Below are 15,045 nucleotides of genomic sequence, written 5' to 3'. Positions count from 1 at the left end.
TAGCGTAACGCTGATTGTTTTGGATACATACAATTATTTGTTTTGGCTGCTGCTTTTTGTGCTGTTCTATGATAGAAATGTATAATTTTTTTAATGTATTCATCATAATTAATCTAGTGCTATATAGTGCCCTAGCTGTGTGTGTGTTTTATGTCTACATTACTGGTCTAACCTTCATTCATCAGAGTGGTGTCCTGTGTACACACCATCAGTGGCGTCACAAGGCGGGTGCGGGCCGCACCCGGGTGTCACCCGCCGAGATGTGACACCAAAGTGCCGAGGCCCCCTCAGTGACAGGAGTCGGGGGCTGCACTGTAGAACTAGGTGCAGCACTTGGCTCCTGACACAGTTAGGAAGCCAGCACTGTACATACACTGGTCCCCGGGTGCAATCCGCTCCTCCTGGACCCCCGGAGTGACTCAAACGGGGGTACGGGCTGTGAGGCCACGCCCCCTACCCGCGAGGCTGCGCGCACTATTATCCCTATTATCTGGACTCCGCACTGGGTGTCACATAAGTGAGTGATGCCACTGCACACCATATAATTACAACATTCATATTAATATAAATATAAGACTCGGAGACATGGATTTGGCAGAATAAATGTGTTAGTTATTTATTTAAAACATATAACAAATATTTAATAGAAGCTTAAATGAGAGTAAGTATGGTGGCAAAGAAAGGACAGCCATAACCACCCCACTCCAACAACACGCATTGCTGATGGATACCGCTAAAGGTGCGCACAAACCAAGAGATCAACCCCTATGCACAATAGGTATACATTCAACTTCCTAACACAAAACAGCCAACCACAAAATCCCCACCATAAACAACACCTGGGGAGGGAGGGTGAGAAATGTATCAGCCCACAAAGCCGCACATACAGCACTGACATACACACACCTACAACCGTAGCACCAATTAATCCCATTCTGTCCCACAAGCCCGCCCCCAGACTAGAGGTTATCCCACGCCGTTCTTATCCAATCACTCTTTCTCTTCTCTAAACTGGCAACTGTGGAGTTTCCGATGGGATTCAGGCACCATCCCGGTAGTCAGGATGCTGGTGCTCAGAATACCGGGGCCGGAATCCTGGCTCCAGATTCCTGACTGCCAGCATCCCGATGGTAAGTATTAGGGTTAGGGGGAGGTTTAGGGTTAGGCTGCGGGGGGGAGGGTTTTAGGGTTAGGCTGCGGGGGGGGAGGTTTAGGGTTTGGCTGTGGGAGGGGGGTTAAGGTTAGGCTGCGTTAAAGGTGAGATAGGGTTAGGCTTAGACTACTTGCCTTTAGGCGTCGGGATTCTGACAGTCGGGATTCTGACAGTCGGGATTCCGCAGACGGTATTCTGACCGCTGGAATCCTGTACCCAAGGTACAGGGCTGTCTGTAGCTTACTCAGAATGTACATAAAGCTGTCCTGTAAAAAGGTCTGTAAAAAATTTATTTCTGCCCATTTGATAAATTCAATGGGAAGGTGTTAGAAAACTGGATTACAGTATATTTGAAAGAAACAATAATACATTAGCTTATCATTTACCTTAGTAACACATAAATTATCACATATAATTATTATTATACTATTCCCGTATTAGCTGGGCTAGGTTTGACGTCTTTATTTCAGACAGCGATTGTGTTGCATTTTGTCACAGGGGCTGATAATTGCAGTTGACGCTAATCAATATTATAGCCATAAAGCTGTCAGCTAGCATTAATGATGCCTGTACAGATTACTCATAGCATATACATTGAAACATACATTACGGGAAAAGGCCACTTGACCAATAATCAAAGTAAAATACGGATGTATTGATTCATACATATATGTGTAAGGTATACGTTTAGGAAGCCGGCGGCCGCAATACCGACCGCCAGCTACCCGACTTCTCAATCCTGGCTAGGGTTACATGACAGGCGTCTAAAATCTAGACGCCTAAAATCTAGACGGTCTCCCGGCGTAGGGGTAATGACAGGCGTCTAAAATCTAGACGCCTGTCATTACCCCTACGCTGGGAGACCGGCATCCCGATCGAAGGGATGCCGGGCGCCGCGAGCGGACAGCTGCGTGGGGGGAGGTTTAGGTTTAGGGCTCCCGGGGGGGATTTAGGGTTAGGCACCCCCCTGGAAGGGTTAGGCTAGGGGAAGGGAGGGTTAGGCATCCATGGGGGGAGGTTAGGGTTAGGATCCCCCCCGGGGGACTTAGGTTTAGGCAGCGGGGAAGGGGGGTTAGGTTTAGGCATATAGAGGGGGATTAGGGTTAGGCACTTGGGGGGGAGGTTAGGGTTAGGCACCCCTCAGGGAGGGTTAGGGGGTTATGTTAGGTTAGTTAGTACTTACCTGGGGACGATCGGGATTTCCAGCGCTGTCGGGCTGCTGCTGCCGGGATCTCTTCATCTGTCGGCCTGACACAGCTGGGATTCGAATTGCCGGCCATGCGGCTGGCGGTATTACATACCGATTCCATGTGTAATTATTGCTGGTGCCAATATGTTTCGCCAATGATCTGGCAGTCAGTGATCCTGTCCGTGTTAAACTGCAGGATTGTGTGGCCAGTTAAGGAGACTGACGGAATGTTTTACCATAGATAGGATTATAGTCAGGAAGTCTGCTATACAGAGGGAAATATGTTCCTCCATAATCCCAACTTTAGTTCCATTCTCTTCATTATATATGTGATTGTTATCAAAAGAAAACCATTTATGTAAGCGAAATTGTATTATCACAATTAATAACTAAAAATGATATCTAGTTTTTTGATTTGTTCCCTGCAATTTCCTGTAATAGCCGCTCAGACAGGAAGTATTGTGCAAGTAAAATAGTTTCCCCTAAGAAAAGGGTGGATGCACACTCGCTTATTCATCAGGGGGAAGAAGTTCATGTCAGCAACAGTAGTTTTGCTGTAAAGTTGATTTTATGTGAACTAATTGATGGTAGAGATGTGCGCAGACCCCTGTGTTTTTGGAAAACCGCCCTCAAATGTTATGGTTTTGGCACCTCAACGTTCAGGTGTGTTTGGTTTCCAGGAAAACCGTACCACACATCTCTATTTGACAGGTATGAGGTGTCCCTTAGTGATGTCACTTGTTCCGTGTGAATTGATGGACTGAATATAGATGGACAGATTATACCAGGCGCCCAAGATGGCTGCCTCACCTTTTACATGCTCCTGAACATCTCCATAAAACAGCTTAAATTCTACAAAAGTGACATCAGAACACAAGAAATATCCAAGGACTTACCTTTAACTTGTACTGCACTACGTGGACATCTCTCCAAAATCAACGGATTGCATTCCTGCACTGAGATTCACATTGGATTGGATTGAAACCTCTGCCCTCTCCTCCAGAACCCAGACTGGCATTACCTCTACAGTGGACACCCCAGAGCAAGGTATTGTGGAATACAAATTATTAGGGGTGTGCACCGGCCACTTTTTGTGTTTTGGTTTTGGATCTGGATCTTTCTTCGTGTTTTGGATCTGGATTGGTTTTGCCAAAACCACCCTTCCGTGTTTTGGGTTCTGGGTTTTGTGTTTTGGATCTGTATTTTTTTGAAAAAAAGCATAAAAACAGCTAAAATCACAGAATTTGTAGGTTTTTCTGCTCCTATGCTATTATTAACCTCAATAACCTTAATTTCCACTCATTTCCAGTCTATTCTGAACACCTCACACCTCACAATAGTGTTTTTATGTCCAAAAGGTTGCACCGAGGTAGCTGGATGACTATGCTAAGCGACACGAGTGGGCGGCACAAACACGTGACCCATCTAGGCGTGAAACTGCAGTGGCAGACAGGATGGCAGTTTGAAAAACTAGGCCCCAACCTGTACATAATGCAAAGAAAAAAAAGAGGTGCAAGATGGAATTGTCCTTGGGCCCTCCCACCCACCCTTATGTTGTATAAACAGGACATGCACACTTTAACAAACCAATCATTTCAGCGCCAGGGTCTGCCACACAACTGTGGCTGAAATGATTGGTTCGTTTGGGCCCCCACAAAACAAGCTGGCAATTAATCTGTCCCTGCACAAACTGGCTCTACGGAGGCAAGATGTCATCCTCATCCTCCTCATCCACCGATTCCTCACCCTCTTCAGTGTGTACATCCTCATCCTCACAGAGTATTCATTCGTCCCCGCTGGAATCCACAACCACAGGTCCCTCTGTACGTTCTGGAGGCTGGTCTCCCTGGAAGAGTTGATAATTTTATGAACATCATCTTCTCCACATTTTGTGGAAGCAACCTCCTACGCCTTTCGCTGACAAGGTTCCTGGCTGCACTAAACACTCTTTCGGAGTACACACTGGAGGGGGGGCAACTCAGGTAAAATAGAGCCAGTTTGTACAGGGACCTCCAAATTGCTTCTTTTTCCTGCAAGTACAGGTACGGACTGTCTGACATGCCTACTTGGATGCTGTCACCGATGTAATCCTTTAACAGACAGACGCACGCTTGTCGCTGCTGCTTTGAGGATGCAAGTGCGGCTACAGCCCACACAATTCACAAAGACAGAAAAAAAAAGAAGAATATTTTTATTCTTTGTGGAGCGCACTTTGAGGGTTACACCACCCTTTAACAGACAGACGCACGCTTGTCGCTGCTGCTTTGAGGATGCAAGTGCGGCTACAGCCCACACAATTCACAAAGACAGAAAAAAGAAGAAGAATATTTTTATTGTTTGTGTAGCACACTTTGAGGGTGTCACCACCCTTTAACAGACAGACGCACGCTTGTCGCTGCTGCTTTGAAGATGCAAGTGCGGCTACATCGCACACAAGTCACAAACACATTAAAAAAATAGTTTTTTATTTTTTGGAGCACTTTGAGAGTTACACCACCCTTTAACAGACAGACGCACGCTTGTCGCTGCTGCTTTGAGGATGCAAGTGCGGCTACAGCCCACACAATTCACAAAGACAGAAAAAAAAGAACAATATTTTTATTGTTTGTGTAGCACACTTTGAGGGTGTCACCACCCTTTAACAGACAGACGCACACTTGTCGCTGCTGCTTTGAAGATGCAAGTGCGGCTACATCGCACACAAGTCACAAACACATTAAAAAAATAGTTTTTTATTTTTTGGAGCACTTTGAGAGTTACACCACCCTTTACCAGACAGACCCACGCTTGTCGCTGCTGCTTTGAGGATGCAAGTGCGGCTACAGCCCACACAATTCACAAAGACAGAAAAAAAAGAACAATATTTTTATTGTTTGTGTAGCACACTTTGAGGGTGTCACCACCCTTTAACAGACAGACGCACGCTTGTCGCTGCTGCTTTAAGGATGCAGGTGCGGCTACAGCCCACACATTTCACAAAGACAGAAAAAAAAAGAACAATATTTTTATTGTTTGTGTAGCACACTTTGAGGGTGTCACCACCCTTTAACAGACAGACGCACGCTTGTCGCTGCTGCTTTAAGGATGCAGGTGTGGCTACAGCCCACACATTTCACAAAGACAGAAAATAAAAGAACAATATTTTCATTGTTTGTGTAGCACACTTTGAGGGTGTCACCACCCTTTAACAGACAGACGCACGGTTGTCGCTGCTGCTTTAAGGATGCAGGTGCGGCTACAGCCCACACATTTCACAAAGACCGAAAAAAAAGAACAATATTTTTATTGTTTGTGTAGCACACTTTGAGGGTGTCACCACCCTTTAACAGACAGACGCACGCTTGTCGCTACTGCTTTGAGGATGCAGGTGGAATCTAGGCGGGATTTGGAACCGGGGACACACTACCTCCATCAATTGTCTAAATCCCACTGCACTAATGGCGGATACCAGACGCACGTCTAACACCAACATAGCAGTCAAGGCCTCAGTTATACGTTTTGCTTCAGGATGACTGCTGTCGTACTTCGTCCTCATCGCTAGGGACTGTTGGAGGGTCAATTGTTTAGTAAAAGTAGTGATGTTCCTACTTCCTCTCTGGGATGATGAACAACTCCCAGCAGCAGCAACAGCACTAGGAGGAAGTGGTTCTTGATCTTTCCCTATTTTATTTTTATCGGAGAAAGTTTGGTCCTCCATTTATGTTATATTGATATATACGTGCGGCTAAAGCGCACACAAACACAGAAAATTGTTTTTTATTTTTGCTGGAGAGTAGTGCACTTTGTGGGTTACACCACCCTTTAAGAAATGAGCCAGCCGGCTCTTTACTTATGGGACACAGGCTCACGCTTCACGCTGCTCCTTTGTTGATGCACGTGCAGCCACAGTGCACACAAGTCACAAACACAGAAAATATATATTTTTTTGGTTTGGACTGGAGTGTACTTTGGGGGTTACAGCACCCTTTAATGGTCAAGCCAGCCGGCCCTTTACTTATGACACAGGCGCACGCTTGGCACTACTTTGTTGATGCACGTGCGGCTACTGCGCACACAATTCACAAACACAGAAAATATATATTTTTTTGGTTTGGAGTGTACTTTGGGGGTTACAGCACCCTTTAACGGTCAAGCCAGCCGGCCCTTTACTTATGACACAGACGCACGCTTGGCACTACTTTGTTGATGCACGTGCGGCTACTGCGCACACAATTCACAAACACAGAAAATATTTTTTTTTTTGGTTTGGACTGGAGTGTACTTTGGGCGTTATAGCACCCTTTAACGGTCAAGCCAGCCGGCCCTTTACTTATGACACAGGCGCACGCTTGGCACTACTTTGTTGATGCACGTGCGGCTACTGCGCACACAATTCACAAACTCAGAAAATTATTTTTTTTTTGGTTTGGACTGGAGTGTACTTTGGGGGTTACAGCACCCTTTAATGGTCAAGCCAGCCGGCCCTTTACTTATGACACAGGCGCAAGCTTGGCACTACTTTGTTGATGCACGTGCGGCTACTGCGCACACAATTCACAAACACAGAAAATATATATTTTTTTGGTTTGGACTGGAGTGTACTTTGGGGGTTACAGCACCCTTTAACGGTCAAGCCAGCCGGCCCTTTACTTATGACACAGGCGCACGCTTGGCACTACTTTGTTGATGCATGTGCGGCTACTGCGCACACAATTCACAAACACAGAAAATATATATTTTTTTGGTTTGGACTGGAGTGTACTTTGGGGGTTACAGCACCCTTTAACGGTCAAGCCAGCCGGCCCTTTACTTATGACACAGGCGCACGCTTGGCACTACTTTGTTGATGCACGTGCGGCTACTGCGCACACAATTCACAAACACAGAAAATATATTATTTTTTTAGCACTTGGGGGGAGCACCCCTGATGGACAGAGCACCCCCTGGACAATACTACAGCACCCCTTTAGGACTGGGACACTGCACAGGACTTTGGAGTGGACACAGCCCCTATGGAGAACTGACTGCACAACACAGTCCAGCCAGCCCCTATGGACTTTGAAGTAGTGGACACAGCCCCTATTAACAACAGCAGCACAGTACAACACAGCCAGCCCCTATGGACTTTGAAGTAGTGGACAACAGCAGCACAGCGCAGCACAGCACAGCACAACACTACTCTGCACTACACTACACTACACAGCCCAGCCAGCCCTAACTCCCACCCTCCCTCTTCACTGTCCACAGCCGAGTGAGAAAATGGCGCCGACGCGGGTACCTTATATAGGGTCCAGAACCCGCGAGACTCGGAAGGCGGGATGATGACGTTTTGCCTCGATTTCAGATCCGAGTCAGGCGGGAAAAGTCGAGCCTGACACGGATCGGACTCGGATCGGGGGGGCTCGGGGGGGTTTGGATTTCAGAAATCCGAACCCGCTCACCCCTACAAATTATCTTTGGCTCCAGCTCCCCCCTAAGACATCATCCACCTCTGTTCTCTGCTCAACAAATAACTCTGATTTCTTGCATTAATAATCTAAAATACAGTATCCCCAGTCTCTGAAATCTGGCAGTCCGGTCATTTTAAAACACAGGATCCCATTTTATTTTATTTTTTTCCCCTGGAGACATGTTATCTTTACCCTTGCACAGAATATCTACTTCAAAAGGAGTCTCACACTGGGATTTTCACACCTATACAATAGGAATGGCTTCTAACACCTTTCCACAAGTCTGCTTTGCCCTGGAATACTTTGTGTAACTAAATCATCAACTGAAAAGACAAGTTAGCTTATTAGATACTCCTTATTCAAAATATACGTGTTGTACACGAGAGAAGCGACTGGACATAGCAATGGCCAAATTACATTAGTCTGCTCATGAATCCCATTATAACTTCTGGAGTTGAGAAAACAGAAAAAAAAAAAAAACTACTTGATCTTCTCTCATCATCAAATGTAATTCATGCCCTCTCATCCATGACCCAATGTATAGTTACACCTCCAGCTTTATGCTTTCACTCCGCCCACCACGAGCAGCAGTTCCTATTGACCCAGCGCAGGCTTCCATTCTTAAATCCCTTGGCATTTTCAAAAAAACTCAACGGGGCAGTCGTGGGAAGCGAGGACGAAAATCTCTTATTCGCTGTAACCACGTAAGTTCCTTGACTTCAGGTTCACCAGTTTCATATAGGAGACAAATAGAAGTGGTACCTATCAAACAGCCCTGTGCTTGAAGAACAGATCATTAAACACTCAATATAAAGAAATCTACAGGCACTCCGGTATGCCCAATCAGGTCTGTCCTTTGTAATGCCAGATCTATAAGACACAAGACTGCCACAATTGCTGACCTTATTGAATCTGCAGATCTTGCCTGTACAGAGACTTGGCTAGATGAAAATGCAGCACCTATCTTGGAAGCTGCAGTTCCAACAAATTATTCTGTCATTCACAACCCAAGACTTAACCGCAGGGGAGGGAGAGTGGCCATCTGCTTTAGAAAACCACTTAAACTTAGGGTTCACCCAATGGAAATGACTCACTCATTTGAGTGCATCGCTGCTCGGAGTTCTACAGAATTAGGATTCAGAGTACTTCTCATTTACCGCCCCCCTGGAGATGGAAAGATATTTCTACAAGAATTTGCAGATATTGTTGCTGGACTAGTTCTGGAGCATCAAAGATGGCTGATCCTTGGGGATTTCAATGCATGGGTTGATGATGAGCTCTCACACCTTGGCCAAGATCTCCTGTGCACAATTAATGCTCTGGGCCTCACACAAGTCATTCCTTCGGCTACTCATATAAGTGGTCATACTCTTGATCTTGTCTTCCAGATTGGATTAGATGTCTCTGACCTAAATATAAACCCAGTCACGTGGTCAGACCACCACTCAATTCACTTCTCAGTTGCAACCCCTCAAAATAGAACTTTACCCATGGAGTTGACAAGGTATCATCCAAGGAGGGGCATGACTCCCCAGGCTCTTGCAGCAAACCTGGATCTTTCTGCGGTAATGGGGGCCTGTGAAGATCCTTGTTCCCTGGTCCATTACTATAACAGGGATGTGACAGCTGCAATGGATATTATTGCCCCTGTGCGTATACGACCCCTCATACCACACCGTCAAGCCCCTTGGTTTGACAATAGTGTTAGTGGACTCAAGAAAAGGGGGCGTAGACTTGAAAGACGATGGAGGAAGACGAACCTGGTAGAGGATAAGTTAACACTAATCAAACATATAAGAGAATATCAATCAACAATCACCCGTAAGAAAACAGAGTTCCTTTCAAATGAGATCAAGGCAGCAAACAATAGGCCGGCTCAGCTTTTCCGTACAGTGGAGATGCTTTGCAAACCAGCATGCCTGCAGCATGATGAAACCCTCTCCCAGTCAAGATGCAATGAGTTTGCAAAATTCTTTGCAGATAAAGTATCCTCCATCCGGGCTGGAATCCCCACAGTGCCATCAAAGGAGTGCCAAACTACCAAGCCTGCCAAGGTAAGCCACCTGTCTCCCTGGAACAGCTTTGACATAATGGATGTAAAAGACATTGCTAAAATTATCAGAATGTTGCGACCCACCACCTGTGATCTGGACCCTGCCTCAACCAAGCTTCTCATAGGGTGTATGGAAATGATTGGCCCTATAATTGCAAAAATAGTTCAATGCTCTTTGCAAACAGCCATTTTTCCAGAACCACTAAAGGAAGCAATTGTTAGACCACTTCTTAAAAAAATCTAATTTAGACCCCGACTGCATGACCAACTATAGACCAGTATCAAACCTTCCTTTTCTAGGAAAGGTCATTGAGAAAGTGGTGGCAATGCAACTGGAAACCCACCTGTCTACCCATGATATTTATGATCCATTCCAGTCAGGATTCAGGAGAAGACATAGCACTGAAACAGCCCTGGTATGTGTGCTTAATGATCTTCTGATGGCAAGAGACAGAGGTGATTGTTCAATCTTAATCCTTCTGGATCTCTCAGCAGCATGTGATACTGTGGACCATGGGATTCTAATTGAGCGCCTGAAAAATTTCTGTGGTCTGGATGGCACAGTCCTTAAATGGTTCAAATCATTTCTCACTGGCAGGTCACAGAGAGTTTCTTCTGGAGTAAACTCTTCATCACCAGTGCCACTTCCATGCGGTGTCCCACAGGGTTCTATACTATCCCCCATGCTTTTTGCAGTATACATGCTACCATTGGGTGAAATAATCAGACGTCATGGCCTGGTCTACCACTGCTATGCAGATGATACACAACTGTACCTGTCCTTTGCTCCAGGTACAAAGGACCCAATAACAACCCTAAATGGCTGCCTAGCTGAGCTTCAGGAGTGGATGAGTGCCAGTTGGCTGCGACTGAACCCTGATAAAACAGAGGTCCTTATGATAGGTCACAGGAGAGGGCTACAGCATAGCCAACCAACAGGACTTACGCTTGGGGGTTCAGAATTACAAAACACTAAACAAGTGCGGAATCTTGGTTTTGTCCTGGATAGTGGCTTGACACTTAAACATCAGGTATCAGCCACAATCAAATCCTCATTCTTTCATCTGAGGAACATAGCCAGAATCAAGCACTTAATTCCCTCAGAAGATCTGCCTAAAGTCATACATGCATTTATATCATCACGCCTAGACTACTGCAATGCCCTCTACCTCGGTCTCCCAGCAAAAGAATTACACCGTTTGCAGATGGTACAAAATGCAGCTGCCAGGCTATTAACCAACCAGCCCCGTTCCAGCCACATAACACCCATTCTCTACTCCCTTCACTGGCTGCCTGTTAGATGGCGAATTGCTTTCAAGATTGGATTAATAACTTACAAAGCCCTTCATGACCATGGCCCAGGGTACCTGAAACAGCTTCTGATTCCTTACTGTCCCACTCGATTACTGCGATCCATTGACGAAGGACTATTAACAGTACCTAGAATCTTACGGAATTCGTCTGGGGGTCGAGCTTTCAGTTTTGTGGCTCCAACCTTTTGGAACTCACTTCCCCGCACAGTTCGAGAGGCCTCCACTCTAGAATCCTTCAAAAATAGACTCAAGACTCATCTATTCACCCAAGCATTTCACTAATGTCCCTTGTTTAGGCTTATTTTGTATTTTGTACTGTAAATGTAAAGCACTTTGAGTCCTTTAGGAGAAAAGCGCTATATAAATAAAATTATTATTATTATTATAATATGGCTTTAGCACACAAAATGGCTGCTTCCACTGTCTGTAGGTGAAAGATACACTTTAACTGTATTTCTTTTAGTTTTTTTCGGTCAAGTCAATACTCAGAGCAAAGCTGTACTAAGGAAAAAGGGAATTCCTTTAAGGGACAGGAGTAAAAGGGATGTAAGGCCTTTAGGTTTGAGGAATATAAACACCACGGTATGGAATTGGATATTGTACTGGTGGTTAGGAAGTTGCTGATGATATTTTCATTGGATTTGATGTCACTCAGGTATGAAAAGTTAATAATCACCCAAGTGCTCCCTGTCAATCACACTGTGAGTAAATAGTTGCTTTGAGTGACTACGGTAATATACCTGTGGGCATGTGCAATGTGACTTAGAGGCTTATGCAGTTTACTGATAATCGCTCAACTCCATAAACATCGGAATAGTGTACACCCACACTTTGCTTTTTGTCTAATCGAAACTGATGAAAATGAAACGGCACACAAAGCCTGACCTGTCTCCTTCCGATGATGGAAGGTGCGTACACACTCCTAGGATAACTCATGAACGGGTCGGGAATTGAAAGAACGGCCCGACGATTGGTGTGTGCCCAGCTTTACAGGCGTATCCGATATCACTCACACATATTAGTAAATAGCAGGAGGCTGATATACAGAGTAGGCTATAAATAAGAGATTTCACTTAATTAAAACCACCAATAATTCTGAACCATGTTTTCTCACCCAGGGAGATAGCGGGGGGCCGCTGGTCTGTCAGGAAGGGGGCCTGTGGTGGCAGGTGGGCATTGTGAGCTGGGGAGAAGGTTGTGGAAGACCCAATCGGCCCGGAGTCTACACCAATCTCACTGCACTCCTAGACTGGGTGTATCACCGCCTTCAGGTGAGTCATCTTGTGTAGACCACCGGTGGAACCCTGGTATTCCATGTTGTGACATAGCCTCACTCACTATAAGGCCTAGCTGCTGGAGATCAGTAACTAGAGTGCTCTCATATGTCAGTGGATTTCATTCAATGTCAGTGACACAGTCCCATGGGGTAGGGCAGTGTTGGCTAACCTTGACACTCCAGCATGCCCTGCCACAGTTTTAGCATGCCCTAATAGCAAAACTGTAGCAGTGCATGCTGGGTTATGTAGTTCCATAACAGCTGGAGTGTCAAGGTTAGCCAACACTGGGGTAGGGTATGCGTTCCCGGCGCACACAATGCTGGTATTCGCAGTACCAACGCCGGAGTCCCAACGATTAAAAAGTAGATGCCTGCAGGTAAGTAAACTAACCCTTCCCCTAATCCTACCCCTAACCCACTTTTCCTGCAGCCTCACCCTAACCCGCCACTCATGCAGCCTAACCATATATCCCTCCCCTCCCGCAGCCTAACCCTCACCCTAGAGTTTAACCCTCACACCTTCTGGATCCTGGCTGCCATGATTATGAAGCCGGGATTTTGACTCTTGTCGGGATTCCGGCATCGGTATTGCGACCGCCAACATAGTATGCGCCGGGAATTTCAACTACATCCCATCCTATGTAATAGAAGGTAGTCCCTGTAGAATAGGCTTTAGCAAAACGTGACTCTTAGAGATTCAAGTGATAGGCTGAGACCCGTATGTCCCCACCAGCTGGACTTTCATAGGTTACCTTAAGCTGCTCATCCACTAGGCGATTAAACCTAGCGTTTGAGCGATAACGGCCGTCATTATCGCTCAATCGCTTGGCAATCGCCCGCAAATCGTGCAGTTTAATGTCCAATACGACCAGCGATGCGCGTGCACACTGGTCGCATTGGACATCTATCATCAGGCAAACATGCTGGTCAACCTGACGATAACGTCAGGTTCAGCATGTTACCAGATGATTGATGAGCCTGCACTGAACGACTGCTCGGTCAGTGCAGACTGATCACAGACATAGAAACGACTGCACGATTACAATGACATAATCGTGCTGTCCTTTCTATGTGGTGTAGTGGATGGGCAGCATAACTCTCTGCTACAGAGAATCATTTCTTTAACGATATACAGAATTCTGAAACATTGATTACTTTGAAAGGTTTTGATTGCCTTAACTGGTTGCCAAGTGTAAGTAAATTTACTGGCACAGTCATTTAAAAAAAAATATGTGCAATAACAAAAATAGACTTAAGGCACGTGGGGGCGTATTCACTATCCGGTATGGGCTGTTATGCGTTTCCGCATATTTTTAGTAATTGGCCCATTCATTATTATTATTGTCCCGATGGGGCCGCCTAGTATTCAGCAAACGCTGATAACTGTATGTTTTCGGAGTTTGCCTGTAGGAACCAGTGTCATCTTCCTATGGGAATCAAATCCCTCCGCCACCACAGCGCTGCGTGTCTTGCGGCTGTACGCATGCGTGAACCCAGGTCAGGTATGCGCAGTTGGCCAGATCAGAAGGAGTAAGTATCACTTTTAAAAATAATATATAACAATTATAGAGTATTATTATTAAAGGTATTTAAGTTTGGAGCGAGCTAGCAGCCAGCATTTTACATTCACAGCAAGTGCATAGACACTGTGTCACCATCTAATTTATGTATAAACACCGGGGAGAGGAATGCCTGATAAGCACTCCTTATTGTGTCCAGAGCCGTAACTAGACTTTTTGGTGCCCTGTGCCAGAGAGAGCATTGGCGCCCCCCTTCCCCCATTTTTAAATAGGGACATAAGATAGTGCACCTGAAAAAGTGTCAAGGCCTCATGGGGAAGGGCCAGGGAGGAGATAGGGGAGGCCAGGAGATGCTGGGGATAAAAGAAGAGGAAGCTACAAGTGAGAATGATAATAAACAGGAACATTGACAGCCCAAACAGCGCCCCCTGCCCTGCGGTGCCCTGTGCCATGGCACTTGTCTCACCACCCTAGTTACGGCCCTTATTGTGTCTATCTTAGTAAGTACCACTGCTATACTTCTGTATCGCAGGGACAGCTGGTTTTCAGAGCAGAGATTTTCAGAAATACCCTTCTGACCAACAAGAAGGCGATCATTACTGGGCATGCTGGTTGTTTCGGTGCAACACCTCTGTTGCATTATATACAAGTAGTAATAGACATATAATGACCTTTTCTTCTTTTTAGACCGACAGTGAGATTCCATGACAAGAAGATGATCCATCAACTGTTATATTAAACATTTCTAATTAAATCAAATGTTTCCTTTTTGTCTCTGCGTCATTTATACTATATGTATAATATATGTGTATATATGTCTGCGTGCACCTATACTATATGTATGTATGTGTATATATGTCTGCGTGCACCTATACTATATGTATGTATGTGTATATATGTCTATGTGCACCTATAGTCCTATACTATATGTATGTATGTGTATATATGTCTGCGTGCACCTATACTATATGTATGTATGTGTATATATGTCTATGTGCACCTATAGTCCTATACTATATGTATGTATGTGTATATATGTCTGCGTGCACCTATACTATATGTATGTATGTGTATATATGTCTATGTGCACCTATAGTCCTATACTATATGTA

General features: G+C 45.3%; 1 protein-coding gene across 2 annotated transcripts in view; it reads left to right on the top strand.

Annotated features, from left to right (window-relative positions):
• Positions 1-14,658, top strand: part of LOC148502522 (transmembrane protease serine 3-like) — a 103,666-nt gene extending 89,008 nt beyond the window's left edge. For both annotated transcript variants that reach the window (XM_088449741.1, XM_088449742.1), the window contains 2 exons: positions 12,256-12,408; positions 14,621-14,658. In XM_088449741.1, coding sequence (XP_088305867.1) covers positions 12,256-12,408; positions 14,621-14,641 — 174 coding nt within the window. In that variant the 3' untranslated portion in view covers positions 14,642-14,658. The remainder of the gene's footprint in view (positions 1-12,255; positions 12,409-14,620) is intronic.
• Positions 14,659-15,045: the final 387 nt, after the last annotated feature.

This window comes from Taudactylus pleione, unplaced genomic scaffold, assembly GCF_031769625.1.
Source record: "Taudactylus pleione unplaced genomic scaffold, aTauple2 ptg000494l, whole genome shotgun sequence".
NCBI lineage: Eukaryota > Metazoa > Chordata > Amphibia > Anura > Myobatrachidae > Taudactylus > Taudactylus pleione.
Note: the sequence above shows the minus strand (reverse complement) of the source record. Positions and strands in the feature narration are given on the sequence as shown.